The following is a 21,449-nucleotide window of genomic DNA, read 5'->3' on the forward strand; positions in this document are numbered from 1 at the left end:
TTTTTTTTTCCTCCATTTCCACCTGTTTGCCATTTTCGGCGTTTTTTTTGGCAAAAAGTTTGACTTTTTTTTTTGGCGGAAAAATGTCAGTTTTCGCTGCTACTTGAATACGGCCCTAAATCTACACATTAAAGGAATCCTCCATTTTGAATAAGGGACTGACGAACTTATTTGTCAACAAAGGAATTGCTAAGTATATATATATATATATATATATATATATACATACACACACACACACACACTAGCTGAAGTACCCTGCATTGCTTGGGTTTAAATCTTCAGGTTAAGTTTTATTGTGTGATGTCGTCTAAATCCATCCAGTGGGAGGACCAGAACAGTCTCCCTGGGTCAAAATTCTGCCCAGTGTACACCACTGGAAGGTCCGACTGGGACCCCAACCACTCTATTAGGCATCCCAAACCAACCTTTTTTGCTGCAACGGTGAGTGCCCTCTCTTCTATCTTTTTTGCATAAGTATAAAAACGTTAAGGGAGATTGTGGTTATACTGAGGTTACAACCTGGCTGGATGGAAATTTGCTAGTGAGTGCGGGCTCTACATGGACTTTGATATTGATATCTATCTATCTATCTATCATCTGTAATCATATCCTTTCATGTACAAAGACATTCAGATAAAGACAACAATGAAGCAGTCACATCACACATCTAGTTTACCAGTCTGCCACCCACAGAGAAATAATCAGATAAAACCATAGCGTACTTTACAGTGTATGCATCATATAAAATGTGTCTTTTAAATAAATACAATTTAATTTCTGACCGTAAAAGGCCATTGTAACTGAAATTGTTGGATTATTATTACAAAACAAAGAATACTGGTGTAAAAGCTGAGGATAAAGGAACATGGAAACTCGCTTTGGCCACATGTAGTTGACTGATGAATCCTGTCACATTGATCCAGATTAGTGAAGTATGCTGATGACTCTGCAGATCATCTGCTGACTGGATGTTATGTCATAACCAGCACCTGATCACTTCCAGACAGCTGTTGACCGGGATTGCTTGTTGTTTTTAGCAGAGTGATTTGGGGTCAACTTGGCCTTAAACAACCAAATTGCTCATTAAATCAATGCATCTGTGGGAAACTTCAGAAAACATTGAATCCTATGCTGAACCATATGTGCTGTTTGCAAGAAAGAACATCAAGCCCACTGCCCAATTGTGTGAATAAACACAGAGAGGTTGCTGGATCAAATGAAATACATATGCTTCACTGACATTAAGATCCCATAAAAGGATGTTTGTACTTTATACACATGCAGCATCTATGAGTACTAATGGCAAAGAAGGGCACGAATCGTGAATTCCACACATGTCCAGATTATAAACAGTATGTCTGATCGCGATGAAATCAGCATCCTGATAGTCAGGATGGCGACGGTCATAATAACGATAATGGTATTCTGTCAGAATCCCAACAGATTGCGGAGGTAAGTATTAGGGTTAAGGGTACTAGGGGGAGGGTTACAGTTAGGCTGCGGGAGGGGAGGGTTAGGGTTAGGCTGTCGGGTGAGTTGGGTCAGAGGGAGAGTAAGGGTAATAATACTTCCAGAAATCTGTCCGGATTCTGTCGGGATGCTGTTAGTACTCTGACGGTCGGGATCCCGTACCCAACCCGTCTGATCTACTAATCCTAAATACACCATTAACCTGTCAGGAACAATCTGCACAATACCAGGAAGAACTTGAATTACACAATGTCCCAACTTTAAATCATGAGGACAAAGGAGTATCTGGGGCTTGCTGGGACCAGATGAGATACAGGCTTCATTACACCAATGTGAGGAGCAATTAGTGCCAGATAATACCACAAGTACTACTTACAGATTGTGCTATCCGCACAAAACGTGTGCTGACCTGCCAGAAGTTGTATGATGTATTGTGCATGTGTGTACTATTAGGAGTGACTATCAATATAACAACACTTTTTGAAATATCAGAATGTTTATATAAATATATTTTACTGATTAATCAAACATACCCCATTTATAGGCAGTTTAACTGCAGAGTGTTTGCCATTTTCAGTGTTACGTTTTGTAACAATGCTACACTTCCATCAGACATTCATGAAGGTATCTGTACCAGGAGAAAGTAACCCATTTAGCCTCGGACACACCTACCTCCATTATGCTTAATCCCTCTACACTCGAACTGACAGCATATTCTGCGGTTTCATGATAGGAATCATCTAAACAGGAAGCATATGGCAGAAAAACCGTATTAACACTTATGACAGAAATGTTTATAGATTATTCATATTATAATGTCAAATATAAACAGAGAAAAAATATATATAATCAAGAGGGAAAAAATAAAAGATTTACATTTCCAACACGGGAGATGAGTTTTCCATTTACACACTTCAAACTACTTCCTTCATTTTCAGCTATTTACAATAATCAGGGGTATTCAATATGGGTGCGATAACATCGTTTTTGCGTTAATATCGGAGGTATGACGTCATTATCGCAGGTTTTACTTTTACACCGTATTCAATTTCAAAGACTTATTGCAGTTTTGAAAAGTCTTTGATAAAAAACGGGGATAAGTTTTCACCATTGAATAGGTGTCGAAAAAAAGTGCAGAATTGGGGTTTAGGGGTGCAGGCTTAAAAAAATAGCCTGCACCCCTGGGAATGACATTTAAAAAAGAACTGTGTCAAAAAAAGTTTTTTAAAAAAATAGGGACACCCCAAAAAAAGATTTTAAAAATTGGGGTGAAAAAAAAAAAAAATAGGAAAAAATTGTTTAACAATAGGGAAATAGGTTCAGGGCTATTTTGCAAGTATGCGGCAGATGTTTTCTAGAATAGAATTATAGCGGCAGGTGCACAAATGCAGAATTTGTAAAAAATTACTTTAGGGACTTAAAAATATGCTAGTACCCATTTTCATGTACCCCAAATTTGATGGGACCACTTAAAAAAACGAAAAAAATAACCTAAGTGCTCTTCTGCATCACTTCTTCAATGTTGGGAGAAAAACACCTGCTGCGGCTATTTAAATCCCCGACTTTCAATTAAAGGCTAAAACGGGGGTACCCATAGTGTTCCCCCATGTTTTTACAACTTTAGGGGGGTCTTACAATTATTTTAAGGAAAAATTTGTAACTTTACGCAAATCCAACTTCGAAGTTTCCCGTTTTCGTTTTATATTGAATACGGGGATAAGCGGGAGCGCGCACCATACCTTAACGCAGAAAAAAACTCCGATATGAAACGTTAATTTCGACAGTGAAGTTAACGTTTCATATTGAATACCCCTCAATGTCTCAAACATTTTAAATGAAATTGCCTGTACAGTATATTACAGTACATATACTATTGGAATGGGATCTATATAAGAATGAGTTGCACTGCCTCAGTAAGCTCTACCAACCCTCTGGTTGACAGGTAAAGTCTTCAAGGATAATTTAACTACTTTCCTTGGGTCCATTTTCGGTTGTCACTACAACAGATTTGTTTTAGAGATGCATAGTTTTTTTTTTTTTTTATTTATTTTATTCATCAGAGCAATAATACAATCATTTAACCAATAAAAACAATAGTAGACAAAAAATAAAATATAAGCCCATTAAGGGCAATTCTATATCTAGAGATGCATAGTTTGATAATTTTTTTAACGAAAAAATGTAATTGCTAATATCACATGACCTATAAAACACCAGCATTTTATATTTAATCTCTGCCTTCCTTATAATAAAAGAAGATTCCAGGGTCATATACAGAATACTTTCACCTGATACAAATCTAAGGATACGCAATTGTATTTTTTTTTAAATGATTTCCCCTACAGCTCAGATCATTTTATATTTATATGTAAATATAAAATAAAAATAACATATAAAAAGTACATGTAAAACGTGGTTTAACCATTTGCCTGGCATGGTCGCAATTTTCCGAACACACAAGGCAGTGCTTTATCTGATCTGGTCGCAAGATAAACAGTGTGGGCGGCTGCAGGAAGAGAATCTTCCCGCAGCTGCTGCTCTCAGAGGAACCTTCCGATCCCTCTGCTTCCCTGCACCCTTCACCAGTGTCTGCTGTGCTGCCGATCACTGCTGATCGGGGATGCAGTTCATAGACCGGCGGACTAAATACCGCCGGTCTACATCCCGACAGGAGATTTAAAATAGGCGTCGAAAAACCGACGTCTATCTTAATCTCGATGCTGAAACACCAGCCTGAACAAGATAAGTCTGTGGCGTCCTTACTTAGCATTAGCCGCTGGGGGGAGGGTTAGGTTTAGGGATTGTAGCGCGGTTAAAGTTAGGTTTGGGGGTGGGGGGGAGGAGGGTTAGGCACCCCAGGGGGTAGGCTAGGGATAGACACCCCCCCCCCGGGAGGGTTAGGTTTAGGCACGTCCAGAGGGGAGTTAGGGTTAGGCACCATCCCAGGAGTTTTAGAATTAGGCACCCCTAAGGGAGGGTTAGGAGGGAGAGAGGGGAGGGTTAGGGTACTTACCAGCAGGCATCGGGATCTACTCCTGTCGGGTTTCTCCTGTCGGGATTTGAGCCGCCGTTATTTCACACCAATCCCGCTCAACGGGCTTGGAAAAAGTAAATTAACCTCCCCCTTAAAGTGTACCTGGTTCCTGAAACCGCTGTCAAAATGAAAGTCACTATGTTTCCGATGTTGGCGATCCGATGTTTGAAATAAAAACAATTGTATTTTTTTTTACAAATATAAAAAAAATAATTTTTTTTTTAATGGAATCATTTTGGATAAGTTTTTCACCTAATTCACTCAATAAGATTTTTTTTCTCAGTTAAGTGGTTAAAAAGTTCTTACAACATATTCTTGTTTTAGGCACAATGAAAGTTGTGGTTTTATTTTTCATTTATAGATAATCTTTATTATTACCTCGTAATTCGTCAGTGTCAGCCGTCTCAATCTTGTCCATGAGGTCATTTGAACTCCATTTTGTAATTTCTTTAGGCAGCACTTCCTCATTGTCTGACAAATCTTCTAAACACAAGGATAATAAAAACAAAACAAGACCAAATAAAATATCAGACAGTCTAAAGCTACTTATATCCACAAGAGTACCTACAATACCAACAGTTTATAGTATTATAATCCAAAACCGTAATATATGTCAATCACTGGCTTGCTGAAAATGTTAATTATGTTCTAGAGCAGACATAGGAGATACAGGTTGAGTCTCCCATATCCAAAATGCTTGGGACCAGGGGCATTTTGGATAATGGAAAATTCCGTATTTTGGAATATTTGAATATCATAATGAAATATCTTGGGAATGGGACCCCAATATACACACAGAATGCATTTATGTGTTATATACACCTTATACACACAGACTGCAGGTCATTTTGTACAATATTTTCAATAGTTTTGTGGCTCAAGCAAAGTTTGTGTACAGAAATGAAATTAATTTATGTTTCATAGAAACCTTATACACACAACCTGAAGGTAATTTTATATAATATTTTTAATAATTTGTGCCTTAGACAAAGTTTGTGTACATTGAACCATCAAAAATCAAAGGTTTCATTATCTCAGTCATGCCAAACTTATTATGTTGTGTGACTACAGTACATGAACCCAGATTCACTAGCTCAGCATCCAATAAAGAACATTTCTTGAACAGACTGAGCCCTAAAGTTTACTATACAAGCTCTTAATCTACAGAAAGAATACATATAATTTGGGTGCTGCAATGTTCTGCAGGGCACATCACATTATATATTATGGTTGCCAAACATTGCTAATTTCCCTGCACACCTCTAATGGGTGCTGGGAGAAAGTTAGTAATGTTACATGTCACAAAGTGCCTTTGTATACCCATTCCAGGATGCACTTTACAGCACTTGAGGAGAGTAGAATCTCCTCCATAAAGCTCAATTCAATTAGCTGTGAGGGGGGCCCGAGGCCCGATACCGTAGATTTTTGTACGCAGCCCTATTGGTCTGCGAGCAAAAATCTGCAAGTTCAGAAATATTGTAAGTGCGGCATATAGTTGCACTAACTTGCGCCGTGAGGGACTCGCAAGTAATTGTACTGAGACCAAAAAGTCCATTGGACAAACTAAACTGGTTTATTGAATAATGTTTAATTGCACGTAGAAAAATTTAACAATTAGCATTTTTACTGCACCAATAGAAATACACACATATGTCTCTTTTTCTTAATGAAGCGTATCTGTTAAGGTAGAGTGTTACGTTGCTACACCACAGATGTTGTCAGGAATGGTGTACCTAATGTAAATTATACAGCAGCATAGTGTTTTAGGCAGTACAGATAATTATATCATATGTATGGATCAGAGGGAGTAGAAAACAGAACAGAAGGTATATGTGTAACCAACCAGTGTGAGCCTGATATAACTGTGTGTACTAATATTAGTACAGAGAGTCGTTAAAACAATCTTAGGTATTCAGTGTAGGACAATGGTTCATATTCCACTTGGGCACCCCTTGACAGTCCATTTGTATATTAGTTTTTACCCCTAACTCTGGCAAAGCAATACATTTGTTGTGCAAATATTTGCTTTCGATAAAATGTTTAGGTGGAACCTTTGGGAAATAAAGGTAAACCTTCTGCACTGGGGGATGGGTCCTATTTGTTTCGGTGCTGCTGATATGGGAGGTAGCCCATAAGCCTCCAGATAAGTACAAATTGTTACAAGGGTTATCGCGCTCAGCCCCTATATATGTAATTTACAACTGTCTTCGTATGTGTATGGTGGTACACCAGGGGTGGAGTAGATGTAGATAAGAGGGGCTAACTAATGGTTAGTTAGCCCCTCTTACCTACATATACACTCCACCCCTGGCTTACTACCATACACATACAAAATATATAAATTATATATATAGGAGCTGAGCGCGATAACCCTTGTAACAATTGGAACCTTTGGGAAAGTCTGGATGACACTTTGAAGGTGTCAGGACAAAACGCGTCAGCCAAATCATTCTACAGTCAGCTGATAACCTCCTATTGGAAAACCTTAGTCATATAAACTTTATAAAAGTGTCTCATTGTACTTGTGTTATTAAAGATTGTTAAATTAATATGTATTAAATACTACACTATGGTCTCATTATTCACTTTGTTTTTTTCCCAAGACCTTTACTACTCCAAGAGTCATACTGAAAACTAAATCCATGATTTGAGGATTTTTATTATTCGTTGGTTCAGAGATAAGCACACAATTTATTTCCATTTGGTATGGGGTATTTCACTTATGAGTTTATGCTGAACTACATTTGTTAAGTTTCCTGCACTAGGAGCTGCCTTTATTGTTATTTTTGTACACACGCACAATTATATGTACACACACAGTAAATATATATATATATATATATATATATATACATACACAGTCGAAGCTGGATAATTGGCTGAGATGAGATCAGCTTAAAATTAGATCGTAAAGACGCCATCTTGCGACTGGCCGCAAGAGGCCATTTTAGAAAATGAGATCGCAAGAGGCCATTTTGCGAATGGCCACCCAAGTGCCATTTTAGGTAAACTCACACTTAAGTACATATGGCGATATTACTATTAGCATCATGTGACAGCATCTTTCACCATTTCTCATACACACATTAATACGCACAATTGCGCTGTTAACTAGTCGCATATTAGCGAATGCATAAGATCCTGTATGAAAACGCTGTTTATTAGCTTCATGCGCACGCATCTGCCCCAAGTTAACTAGCGTCTTTATATCAAACCCCACATACTCACACATTACATATTCACATAAAAGGTCTCATAAGCTTTAAAGTATAAGATCCAAGTTTGTTCATTTATTATAATTGCTGAGAAATAAAGGTTATTTGGTAGCTAAGGTTTAATACATGATAAGTAAGTCATGTTTGATATTATACTGATCTGCACTCTTTCAACAGCATTTTGATATCATCAGTGTGAAGATCGCAACATGCATTCTCAACTTATGGACCGCAGAGACTTAAAGCACCGAAATGTACATTATATGACCAACTGTTAGGATGTGCATGAACAGGAAACCAGAGACAACCAGTTGTTAGAGGCTGGACTGTGTCTATTTGAATCAACCTGTTAAATGCTCTGCAACAGATGCATCCTCCTGGGAACCAATGGCATCAGCGACAAGCCTCTCTATTGTGTTGTCTGTTTCTGTGAGAGTATAAACGTGTGTGTTGTGACCCCAGTCTGAGTCTTCTTGCTGAATGCTGACTGACGGGGGTTTCTTGCTGATGCCTACATCTGGTACAGAAGCGCTGCGTATGTATAACTGTACTTGGGTCTGTATAATTCTTTGCGCTAAATTGTACTTAGATCATAGCGTGTAACTGACTGTACTTTTACTTGAAATATCACTTTGTGCTTTGGAACCACAGGTAAAAGGTCTGGAGTCTTTATTTACTATATGACTGCGTACGCAAAATAACGTCATCCTTAGAAGTTTATAGGCAAGATATTAGAAGGTATAGGCAGGATATTAGAAGGTATAGGCAGGAGTGTACAGAGGTTCTAATTCAATATCCTTAATATATACACACACACACACAGTATTTCTTACATATTACAATTTATGAAAGTTTTAAAAATGACAATAAAACTATAGTACACATGTATTTTCTTTTACAGAGACACAGGGATAGACTTTCATTTTGGAATGAGGGTCCTACGGTGATGCATGGGGTTAGACATCTCTAGGAAACTGCTAACCTTATGTGTCTAATTATCACCTGTATATCCCGCCCCACCCTGCTTTTACATAAAATGTTTCAAGCACCCCTGACTGTGCCAGCGAGTACCCTTGCAGGCACTAATACCCCAGGTTGAGAACCACTGGTGTAGGGAAAAGGAGATCACTGTTTAATAGGTGGGATTTAGTTATATGTGTAGGGTTACAATTGGAGGGACACAGTGTAATGTGTTGGGGGATATCATGGTGTGTGTACAAGTATTACTGTTGCCAGTATGAACTTACATTAGCGTATGATGTTTCATGTCTGTGCAAATGTTCAACTGTAGTATTGCAATAATGTAGTCTGTGGTGATTAGTATTGCTTAATTATAAATTAAAATGTATTTATATACACTTTACAATTTGGAAAAAAAATTAAAACAAAACTGTGTATTAACAGACAAAGAGGTAAGGGGGCGCTACTCTCAAACTTACACTCTACAGCAGTGATTTTCAACTCGAGGCACACTACGTACATTTTTTAAATTGCCAAGGCACACTATCTGGCGATGCAGCCTGCGTGACCTATGAAAACACATACATATTGGCTCCCACATAAAAAAACACATTCATTGGCCTCCACAGGAATAAAACACACTACATTGGCCCCAACAGAATAAAAATAACATTGACACCCATAGAAAATAAATACCATTGGCCCCCATAGAAAAAAAAATACCATTGGCCCCCATAGAAAAAAAAATACCATTGGCCCCCATAGAAAAGAAATAACATTGGCCCCCATAGAAAAGAAATAACATTGGCCCCCATAGAAAATAAATAACATTGGCTCCCATAGAAAATAAATAACATTGGCCCCCATAGAAAATAAATAACAGTGGCCCCCATAGAAAAAAAGTAACATTGGCCCTCACAGAGACAAAAAAAACCAACACAATGCTGGACACACAGAAAAAAAAATATAAACCACATTGCTTCCCCCAAAAATAAATCATACTGTCTACCTGTCAGTCATCGGCTGTGGGTTCAAACAGTGCAGAGCTGTCCGTAGTGGCTGACTGGCCGTGGGCTGGCTTGGTGACTGGTCACAGACGGGAGGAAAGCACTGGCTGGCCGCCGGCTGGTGGGAGAGAAGGGCTGGTTGGGTGAATGGCGGGCCGCGGGCGGGAGGCAAGGGTTGGTTGAGTCTCTGTTGGGGTGGGAGGGAGGGCGGGCAGGCCAGGCAACATGGCGCGCATGACCTGTCACAGGTCAGGTCACAGTCCGGGCGCGTCTGAGCCTCCCAGAGGAGCTCAGCAGCAGCGCTGCCTGGACGCACTTCTTTAATGTGACCAGCGGCTCTGCGGCAGACTTCACAATCGACCGTGGCACACTACTGTGCCGCGGCACAGCGGTTGAAAACCTCTGCTCTACAGGATAACAGGAGTTCAATGCATGAGGTTAACTGCTGTATATAGGTCCAGACAAAATGCAAGGGTATAAGTGCTTACTAGGCTGTATGATCCAGTCACACAGCACAGGGTCAGTATAGTTCAACAATAGAACACAAGTAAGTTTGTGTGACTTTGTGGAATAGCTTTGTAGGTATTTTAGGCATATGACAAGCTTGTCTGAGGTGACATTTCTGGAACATTTGAAGGCTAGAAGGTCTTGTTATGCGAGCGAGGGCAATCCAGCGTGATGCTGCCCAAAATAAGTCCTGTAAATGGGAATGGGAGCAAGTAATGAGTGTATTTTAGAGACATAGGCATATTTATAATGGCTATGGTACAGGGTCCCCCTGCACCTTACCCATTATAAATATGCCTATGTCTACCAAATACATCCTGCACCCATAGTAAACTTACCTTGTGCCGACAAGTGGGTCTCTCCTCCTCCCAGTGACATGTTCGGGAAGATGGCGTTGCACAGTGAAAGCACAGACTCTTGTGGCATGCATCATCTTTCTGAATATCACTGGGGGGATGGCGCCGAAAAGAAGGAGAGGCTCACTAGGTGTGGGGCTTGGAAGGGGAGGAGGGGCGCTGCTCAGAGGAGGGGGAGATGATATGCCACTGATGACAGACAAAGCTCTTGAGCAAAATGGAGGGGTCAAGATGAGTGAAGATATGTATGGTGGTGCAGTTTTGTTGATAGTTAATTATAGTAGAATTATTTTATACTGTTTCTTTTAAAACATAGGCAACCAATGCAGGGACTGACAGAGTGGAGAAGCAGTAGATAAAAAATTGTGAAGAAAATCAGTCTGAATAAAAAAATGTTTTGTAGGGGTGAATGTCTGGTTAGGAACAGTCTAGTTTTTAGGCTATTGCATTAGTCTATGAGTGCATGAATTAAAGTTTTTTGCATGTAACATGATTTGGAAACAAGTTGAATGTGGAAAGCAAACAATTCCGAGTCAAGGATAATACCTGCAATATGATTAATATAGAAAGCCGGGGCCATAGTCTAAAGCCATGCACTGCCTTGCTCATCATATCACCATCATCCCTGCTTGCAGTAAACACCACTACCAGCTCTCCTCTATCACAGATCAAAATGGGACAAAAATGGGTGGAGTTTAGCAGGCAGGGTTCTTTTATTTCAGTATTCATGAGAGAGACTAATACAGGAACAGGAGTGCAAGAGAGGCAGGTGAACACTGGCGAAAACATGGTTTAGTATCAGTGGGATGGGTACGGGATGCCAGCCATTGAGATCCCAGTGGTCAGAATGCTGACGCCGGCATCCCGACAGGGTTAGAATACCGACACTTTGACAGTCGGTATCCTGACCCTCCCTTCCCGATGCCTAACCTTAACCTCCCACTTTATTCCCCCGTATTCAATTTGAGGCGAAAAGTCAGTTTCGGCGGGTGATGTCATTTCGCCAGGCGGAAACTTTTCACTGTATTCAATTTCAGTGACTTTCCACCTAGGCGGAAAGTCAATGCAATGTACCCGGCAGAAAAGTTTCGCCTATGAATAGCAGGCGGAAAAAAGTGCAGAATTGCGGTTTTGGGGTGCAACTTTGCAGGAACCCCCGTGCAGCCTTAGAACAGTTTCCCAAAGGTAAACTGCATCAAAATTTAAAAAAAAAAAAATACTTAAACAACCCAAAAAATTACTTTCATTTTGGGGGCGAAAAAAAAAAAAGTTGGGGGACAAAGTTAAAAACTAGCGAAATAGACTCCAGGGGGGTCCCAAAGTATGCCCCAGGTGTTTTTTTGATTGCAGGTGCTTGCGGCAGGTGGATTTTTCATGTTTTTTTTTAAACTAAACGTTAGCAACTTTAAACTATGCTACCCTCCATTTTCACATACCCAAAATTAAAACAAAATGCTATTCTTCACCACTTATGCAAATATGCAAAACAGCGCCTATTAAGACCATTTAAATACACCAAATACCTTCAGCAGGCCAATTAGGGGGTATCCATAGTGATTCCCCCATGTCAGTGCATCTTTTGGGGGTTGTCAGGCTGATACCCCATTTTGGAGAGGACTTTCCAGCTGTTCAAGTATCGCCAGATGCCGTTTCCACTAACTTTCATATTGAATACGGGGAAACGCGGGGACGCACGCAGAAAGGCGAAAAAGTATCGCAGGTGCGAAACATATTGAATACGGGCCTTAGTGCCTAAACCTAACCTACCCCTACCCTAAACCTAACCCTCCCCCTTAGTGCTTAACCCTAACCTTCCCCCTAGTGCCTAACCATCCCCCTAACCCGCTACTTACCTTTGGGATTCCATCGGTCGGGATGCCTGGCACCAGGATGCTAACAGGTGTCAGGATACGGGGCCGACATTCTGGCGGCCGGAATCCCCTCTGTCGACATTTTAACCGTAACTCGTATCAGTTATGGATATGTCTGCTTTTTATTGTTAAAATGGACCTGTCACCTACACAGTCGGTGTATTAAATAATAAGGCAATTATAGAGTTCACCAAGTGGTAAATATAATGCATATTAATAAGTAGGATTTTCTGTGTTGCAGAGGTAACTACCCCTAGCTGACAATTAGAACCAGTTTGATAAAGGACTAGTAAATACAAAGGAACTAGAACATCTGTACACATTCAAATATCATGTGTTCTTTAAATGATGGAACCCCGTATTACTATTATTCCCACGAATGGGAATATCTTAATTTCGGGGGTGCAGCCTAATGACAATACTAGTGTTGAGGATGTAAACAAAACATAAGAAAAAATGGCGCCCAAGAAAACATTTACATTTTATTAAAACATGACTTTTATTGGATATATGTTAAAAAATTTCCTAGTTTATAAAGAATAAAGATATGTGTATTATTTGGAAAAGATTTGAAGAATAAAAACAAAGTTGTTCCAGCTGTGTGTTTCTCGTTATTTATGATGCTAAGTATTTTATATTTATTTTACATTTAGATATTTTATTTGAGCAAGATCCCTTATCTTCAAATTAACTGTCTCAGGAATATGTTTGTATGGAATATTAGTATCATGAATTTGGAGATATAGGTCAATATTAATTCCAAGATATTCAGCAATGGCTGTTATTCATTAGATCTTAATACTGGAGGTATAGGGATCAAATAATAATATGTGCATAATATTGTTGGTCTAATTGTCTTATAATTTGCCCATGTTATTACCATGGCATATTTCAGACAGACAAAAATTCTATATAAATTACAATTATTGCACACCGATCCCTATATTAACAATAAGTGCACCTACACAAATAGGGATATAGGTCATTGAATATTCTTCATCACATACTACATGTTTATCATTGTCTCATCACCTAGGGTAATTGTCCTTGTTCCATAGTTCACTTTAAATACTCCGCATTTAGCCTCAAGTGGGCAGATTTATTGAGTAGAGGGGTGATGCTATACTTAATATGATCTCCTATATAAACAGAGGTTTTAACTATTCCCACCTATATGTGGGTCCCCTTAACAATAAGCAATCTCCAATATATAATTAATAGATATTCAACAGTATCAGTTTTTATTGGATCTCCATATCAAGTGTGTATGGATCAAATATTAATATGTGCAAAATATTGTTGGTCTTATTTTCTGTAATTAGCTCGTGTTGTCACCATGGCATATTAATATTTCAGAGAGACCAAAGTTTTATACAGATTATTGCACACACATCCTTATTTTACAATGGATGCTCTTACATATCTAAGATATAGAAACATCTAGTTCAAAAAGGAGAAAACCGCACCAGTGTATTACCATCTCCTTAAAATAACATCCAACTCGATGTCAATTTCCCCCCCAAGGAGGTGCTTCCAACTATATAGTACAAGTATTTAGCAACAACAAAAGATTTAGAGGGGAATTCAATATGAAACATAAACTTCGCTGTCAAAGTTTACGTTTCATATCGGAGATTTTACCTGCGTTAAAGTATCGGGCGCGCGCCCACTTATCCCCGTATTCAATATGAAATTAACGAAAACGGGAGCCTGCGAAGTTGGATTTGCGTAAAGTTACGAATTTTTCCTTAAAATAATTGTAGGACCCCCCCTAAAGTTGTAAAAACATGGGGGATCACTATGGGTACCCCCGTTTTAGCCTTTAAATGAAAGTCGGGGATTTAAATAGCCGCAGCAGGTGTTTTTTCCCGACATTGAAGAAGTGTTGCAAAAGAGCACTTAGGTTATTTTTTTCGTTTTTTTAAGTGGTCCCATCAAATTTGGGGTACATGAAAATGGGTACTAGCATATTTTTAAGTCCCTAAAGTAAGTTTTTAAAAATTCTGCAATTGTGCACCTGCCGCTATAAATCTATTCTAGAAAACACCTGCCGCATACTTGCAGAATAGCCCTGAACCTATTTCCCTATTGTTAAACAATTTTTTGCCATTTTTTTTTTCACCCCAATTTTTACATTCATTTTTTGGGGTGTCCCTATTTTTTTTTTAAACTTTTTTTGACACAGTTATTTTTTTAAATGTCACTCCCAGGGGTGCAGGCTATTTTTTTAAGCCTGCACCCCTAAACCCCAATTCTGCACTTTTTTTCGACACCTATTCAATGGTGAAAAGTTATCCCCGTTTTTTATCAAAGATTTTTCGAACCTGCGAAAAGTCTTTGAAATTGAATACGGTGTAAAACTAAAACCTGCGATAATGACGTCATAGGTGCGATATTAACGCAAAAACAATGTTTTCGCTCCCATATTGAATACCCCTAATGTTTGATGGTGCACTAGGTCACAACAAATTAAAATATAACTGATTATCTTGTTTAAACATTAATATAATTTATAAAACCACACCACCAATATAACCCTACGTATATTGTATAATGTTCAAGCAAGTAGGGTGAGAAATTAGTCTTAAAATATGTGGCAGGATTATTACAACAATACACTGATAATGAATTATATTCACTGGGATAAATAGTCCTATTACAAATAAATTGGTCTAAAAAAGACTCTGTATCCTTCTGTCACCAGTGACTTGCTATTATTGCAGATAATGTTGCAACTAGCCTCAAAAATAAATATGTTTAATAACATGGGATTGTAGCACTTTGTTTCCTGAGCTGTATTCCTATATCTCAAATTAATAATAAATCAGATATTTTTAATTTGTTGTGACCTAGTGCACCATCAAACTATATATTTTGTTGTTGCTAAATAGCAGAAATATAGGTCATTCAATCTCCTTAATCGTGTACCAAGTGCTTATCACTGCGTATTCCCTTGCGGTGATTGTCTTCGTATGTTTAAATCCTCAATGCAGTGGGTTATAAGCAGGTACAGCTACGTTACAGTGTCAGCGGCTGTGACACTATAACATAGCGTTTCGCATGCAGATACACCAGCAGTTGCATGCAGAATATAGGCTGGCCGTATATCATTCTAATCAGCAGAAGCTGCTTGTGCGAATAAGACGCATTTGAAGGTAAAAAGTTGCACAAAAAGATGTGCATGGCGCGACTAGAAGGGCTGTTTAAAGTGCAAGGAAGCTAGATGTATGAGGACACATCTATATTAAGAATGATAGCACCAAGGCATCAAACGCAGAAGAATTAAGGGTCTGATTCAGAGCCGGACGCTATTTGCGGACGGTCGTTCTAAAAAAGGAGCCGGATATCTAAATTGAGCGCTCGCTCTTGGCGGTGTGTTGACGCCTCTATGTCTGAGCGAGCATTCGAAAAATGCGCTCGCTATTTTGTAAAGATGCCCCTTTGCCATTCGCATCACACGTCATCTCCGGTATTTATTAGATTAATTAGGAACATTGAAAGGCATCTGAACTGCTCGCAGTGGCTGTGGTAGGATTTTCTTACCGCTATCACTGCGAGCAGTTTGGGCTAAAAGACAACCAAGTGACGTGGTCGATGACGCTCCTTTACTAATTATGCACTCCCATTAAACGCCTTTTTGACCGTTAGGCACGCCTGCGTTCGGATCTACACTCCCCCATTTTCAAGCACCTTCCCGTTACCACCCACAAACGGTACATTCTGTCAATCAAATTAGCAGCCCCTCGCTGTTTTACGAGCGCACGATTTCTGACCGCAATGACTGTTTTGCGCATGCGCATTACGACCCATACGCATGCGCAGTTGTGCGAACATCGCTCAGAGCGAACGAGCGGCTTTGAATCAGGCCCTAAGTCCACAAAATAGATCCCTGCGCTGCGTATAGTGAGTGAATTTCTGTTTTGTGTAGATCTGTGTGTGAGCACATACTTCTTAGAAAGGAAGGTACTCTTTTGTAGAGCAGGTCCTTCCGGCTAGTTAAACTAGAAGATAAATGAACCCATATGCTAAAGTAATACAATTGTTTAATTTTACATGCAGAGGTCGATAGTCAGCATGTTGACCATGTGGTTTTGCATTGATATATAAACTAGCCCACTCTATGGGCCTGATTCAGAGATGTATGCTAATGCAATCGAAGCTGTGATTTCAGACAGGAACGTAACTGTGACAATATGCTAATATTTCCAAAGCTTACCCAGGCATAGGGACACCCACTGCTGCCTTCTCATATCTATCATACATCGTGCAACAGTGTAAACATCGGTACCATTGACGCACATCGGGCAGTCACACAGCATGTAATTCAAGTCTGACCAGCTGCAAACACTGCAGCTCTTCTGACACTGCAGAGGGCTCTTAAACTACTAAGGAGATCACAATGGCTTATTTAAACGTTCAGACACGCATGCGTTTGCCTAAGCACCCCACCATTACCTCCCCAAAACACTGACTACCAGTCACTCACTTTGCAAATGAATCCTCTGCGAGCGCAATTGCTGTGAGTACGGCTTACACACATGTGCATTGGCAAACAATCTCTCGATCTGTGGAAATATCAGCATTGTGTAAATCTCTAAATCAGGCCCTATATCCCTAACTGAAGCTAAACCTAACTGCAGCCCAACCATAAACCTAACTCAAAAATCGTGAAGCTGTCGACATTCACAGTCAACTTTGTCATGTAGACATTGTGACTGTTGACATTCTGATTGTATACCATCTCACTTGCTACATTTTAGGTATAACAACATATGTAACAAATTGCAATGGAAATCTCACAATGACGGGCTGAGCGTATTAGGGCAAGTAAGAAATGATGAATGTCTTTACTCTCTCCCATCAGATTACAAATAATGTAAAATTGCTTAGGTGAAGAGATGATGTAAATAAAGCCCACTGACCCAATTAGAAAAAAAAATAACAATAAAATACAATCATGATACAACAGCAGTTAAAGCTTACACAAAATAATACTAAAGGAAGGTTCACTGAATTTTGCATGTCACACTGAAACCCAAACCAACAAAAAAAATGTTCCAGCTCAACCCTCCCTTCACAGACTTTCAACCTAGGGATATTTGCATACTAGTGTTTTGCACCTGTGTGCTGGTGAGGCATGAATAGGAGTTTTATTTTTGGGTCCTATACTGTAACCTTATCAGAACTATAGAGAACAATGAATTATATTTGGCTTTTAGTTTAGGTTCTCCTATGCAGTGCTTACACCTTTCTCTTTCGTATTATGACCGTGATGCAGCAATGTTTATAAACCTTGTCCATGTCCTGCAATGGTCTGTACTGTGAGTGACTTGTTTTGTTCATGCTGAATATGTACCTTGTAAGGCGCTGCTTGTGGTGCCATATGAATAAAGCATAATAATGATAATTAAACAAAGATGCTCTTATTTGCTAGCAAAATAAATCAGTACCCGTACATGTAAAAACAAAATATTGTCTGGATACATACAAAAACAAAAAAGTAATTACTGTAGCATTTAAACTGTTTGGGGGTAGATTTACTAATGCGCAGAATCTCAAAGCCACCTATCGCTGGCATTCATTCCTGTCGACGTTTTGAAACGGACGATCGGTGGATTTGACAAACTGCCCTTTAGTAAATATACCCATTGGACTGCTCATGAAAGGGTAACGATCCACTGCTCATCACATAGCTAAAAAATTATGAGATGTTTGGTGTCCCCTGTACTCAGCCATGTCAGGCACTGAGAGCCTCTCTACTGTAACATTCTTAAGACTTATGATTTACAGACAAGAAAGAAGATGATCAAAGAGAAAAATATCTCGCCATGATCAAAATATCTTCAGAGCAAATACACTAAGAATTTACATCTAGGTGGCATTTGAATCTTTTACTTGAATCTGCAGTTTGAAGTTTTTGGTGCTTGAAGACATTTTTTCAAAGTGAAAAGCATTAAGACTTACCACACATTATTCACTAATATCTCACCATCAACAAAAGGTACCCGACTGTAAACTGCATCACTTCCTTTGCCAACTAATGATCTTGGACCACTCACCATGAGCATCAAAAAACTCATCGTCCGAGCTCTCATCCGAGTCCCTGGCGATGCTCTGCATCCTCCATTCTGATATGCTGTGCCGGGATGGGCTCGCTGTGAATGGCAGACATAGAAGTGACTGTTAGGTAAGGTGAGATGAAGACAATACTGTACACTCTGCAGAGTAGCAGGAAGAGATTATTTTTGTTTTAAATGTTTACATGGTATTTTCAAGTATTAAAAAAAATAGCTGAAAAACCACAAATAATAACTAAATCATATGCTCTTGGTCTATACAGACTTTGAGACATGTCATGCAAAAAAAGAAACCGGACAATACAGGTGACAGGTGGTATGTTAGTAGGGATTGTGAGATTTGGGGTGTATTTCCAGGACAGGAGACTTGTTACAGGGGAGAATTTTTAAGATTATTCTCTTAAATCCTATCAGGGTTAGTCATTGTTGATATCATGCTAGTACAGTACAATGCATTTAAACAAGGGTGACATAAGAAACCATTTCCAGTGTAGCTAAATCCACTGCTGCGGTCACTAGTGTTTGCCAGTATTGTGATAGCTTATCATTTGTCATGTGGTTTCATTCACGCTCAAATACACAAACACAACATCAGTGAGCACCTCTCCTACAGTAACACATACAGTGACTAGCCAGGTACAACGCATGGGAAAAGAATCACTATACCAAAGTTGTGTCTGTGCGTAACTGATGTTCCATCTTTAAAGGGGCTATAATTTTACTACTGTAATCACCTCACCTTCCTCACTACCATGTTTGAGGTGCAGAATTCATAAACCATTTAAACAAATGGCATTCCTATACTTTTGCTGTGTCCATATAAATACAAACTGATAGTGGGAGTGTAATCTGTCCAGCAGTGAGCAGGTTATTATTGGGCTGTCCTTGCTATTTGCATAAACCTCATGCTGCTATGTTCCTGAATTTTTACCATTTATTCTTTGGTAGAAAGACAGCGGGGAGCAAGCAATGTGTTCTACTTCTCCACTCATGCATATCAATTTTGAATCATAATTCACCTTTCAAATGCCGCTTGTACAATACAGGTCACGAGCTGCTGAATCAGACTCTATAAAGAGGCTTTTCAGTGCAAGCTAAATTTGAATTTTGCTTTGAGTTGTTTTGTATTTATGTATCTCCTGCACAGTTAACGAAGATGGTCAGTTTGATATATGACGACTAAGTTGTTTACACAGATTCATTTCACTTGGGAGATTTAATTGCCGATGTAGGCTTACATGTACGGCTTTTTTTGACAGTGTTTTATTGCCAGATATGGGGTGGAGAGAGAGAAATTAGAATAAAAGAATAAAGGTGGAATAAATGTGGAAAAATGCATTTACTTTACAGATCTGTATTTTCGGTCTTAAAATTTGGGATGAGAAGGGGGAGCAAGTTCATTACAAACAATATTGCAGTGTGAGTTCGTGCTCGTTGGTCTTCCCCACTGACGTCATGGAAGCATTTAGGATTAAACAAACTATGTGACTTAGGGCAATATTATTATGAGGTAGTACTGCATGTCAAATCAAGCACTTACTAGGAAGAAAAATAACTTACAGATCACACACAAAGTGTATGGTAATCTTGAAATTGTGCTATGCAAAGACCTTCCCAGAACATGATGCAACATGTATGGTACAACCCTCTGGTTGAAACATTAACACTTTACCTGGAGTGGTCGCATGTGATGCGACCGGAGCCAGCATTGACTGTCTGTGACTGCCGACATCACTTCTGGAGTTCCAGGAATTCCAAATAATTTTCAAAGTTTATTAAATAATAATGAAAAACTTTTCTTCTTCGGGGTCCATAGGGATCCACAGGGATACCATGGGGATATTATGGTTGGAAGACCAGGCACCAAACAGTTAATGCTTTGGGTCCCAGAATGCCCTCCTCCATATATACCACGCCCCCAGCCATAGGATTTCAGTTTGTTCGTTTGGTGCGGCAGGATCAGACGTACCTTTGTAGCAGGGGACTGCTAAGGCAGTCTACAGCTTTTTAATTTTGAGTTGGCAGTTCCAAGCATCTGTATCAAGACGCACGTATTGCGACTCAATCTACCTCCGCCGGGCCGCAACATCAGTAATTGTGCTGGTGATTTCGTGGGGTCGCGACTGAGCTTAGCTAGCAGCAATGCTGCGTCCCGGACTGCACCGGATGCTGAGAGATGTCAGGTAAGGCGATTCCTCGCTTACGGGGAATTGCGCGCACCAGAAGCCGCTGCTGTCAGGGACCAGGGATTGTCGCGTCCTTACTACACCAGCAGGGGCTCTATCGTCTGACACCGGGGATCGGCAGCAGACGCAATCTGTTGCCACGAGGCCAGAGTACCCGGCTGGTTAATGCAGCTTAGGGGAGGTAGGCGCTCCCCCGGCAGCTCCTCCCCCCGACCCAGTCCCGTTTGCTCCACCTACCCTCCACGTGTATGAGACACTCACGGTCCACGCTCAGTGCGCTCGGTAGCTGTTGGTCTCAGGAGGGTCTGGGTCAGTCTCCCTGTATACCTCTCCCTTGGTTAAGGTATACGGTGCTCTATGTCCTACCATTCCTTTGCATTGCTGTAGTTGATTTAGAGCCAATTGTAATTATATTACAAGTGCATTGTATGTGATTATTTGCTAACTGCTGACTGATACTATTTTTTTTTATTCTGTCAATTATAATTATCACTGTTATTTCTACTTCACATTCATTGAGATTTTGTGAAAGCCGTCACATAACTTTGCGATGTTGCCTTTACTTTGAATATGTCAAAAAGATAAAGGGAAGAAGGAGGGGGAGCCACCTGTGCTGGTTTCATGTAAATCATGTACGACTTAAGTGTCCTCACAGGACATAAAGGAGGGTTTGTGTGTTGTCTGTTTTAAAGAGCAACCTCACCAGTCCAGTTTACCCGTTGTTGGACAAGAGCCATCTTGGTTTGCCTCTTTGTCCCAGGTT

General features: G+C 39.7%; 1 protein-coding gene across 10 annotated transcripts in view; it reads right to left on the minus strand.

Annotated features, from left to right (window-relative positions):
* The window catches only part of PITPNM2 (phosphatidylinositol transfer protein membrane associated 2), a 371,894-nt gene that overhangs the window by 102,021 nt on the left and 248,424 nt on the right, over positions 1–21,449 (minus strand). For 9 of the 10 annotated variants that reach the window (XM_088449121.1, XM_088449120.1, XM_088449125.1 and 6 more), the window contains 3 exons: positions 18,483–18,578; positions 4,886–4,990; positions 2,146–2,213 (listed from right to left, as the gene is read on the minus strand). In XM_088449121.1, coding sequence (XP_088305247.1) covers positions 2,146–2,213; positions 4,886–4,990; positions 18,483–18,578 — 269 coding nt within the window. The remainder of the gene's footprint in view (positions 1–2,145; positions 2,214–4,885; positions 4,991–18,482; positions 18,579–21,449) is intronic. The other variant, XM_088449123.1, reaches the window with a different exon arrangement.

This window comes from Taudactylus pleione, unplaced genomic scaffold (genome assembly GCF_031769625.1).
Source record: "Taudactylus pleione unplaced genomic scaffold, aTauple2 ptg000479l, whole genome shotgun sequence".
In the NCBI taxonomy this organism is placed as follows: domain Eukaryota; kingdom Metazoa; phylum Chordata; class Amphibia; order Anura; family Myobatrachidae; genus Taudactylus; species Taudactylus pleione.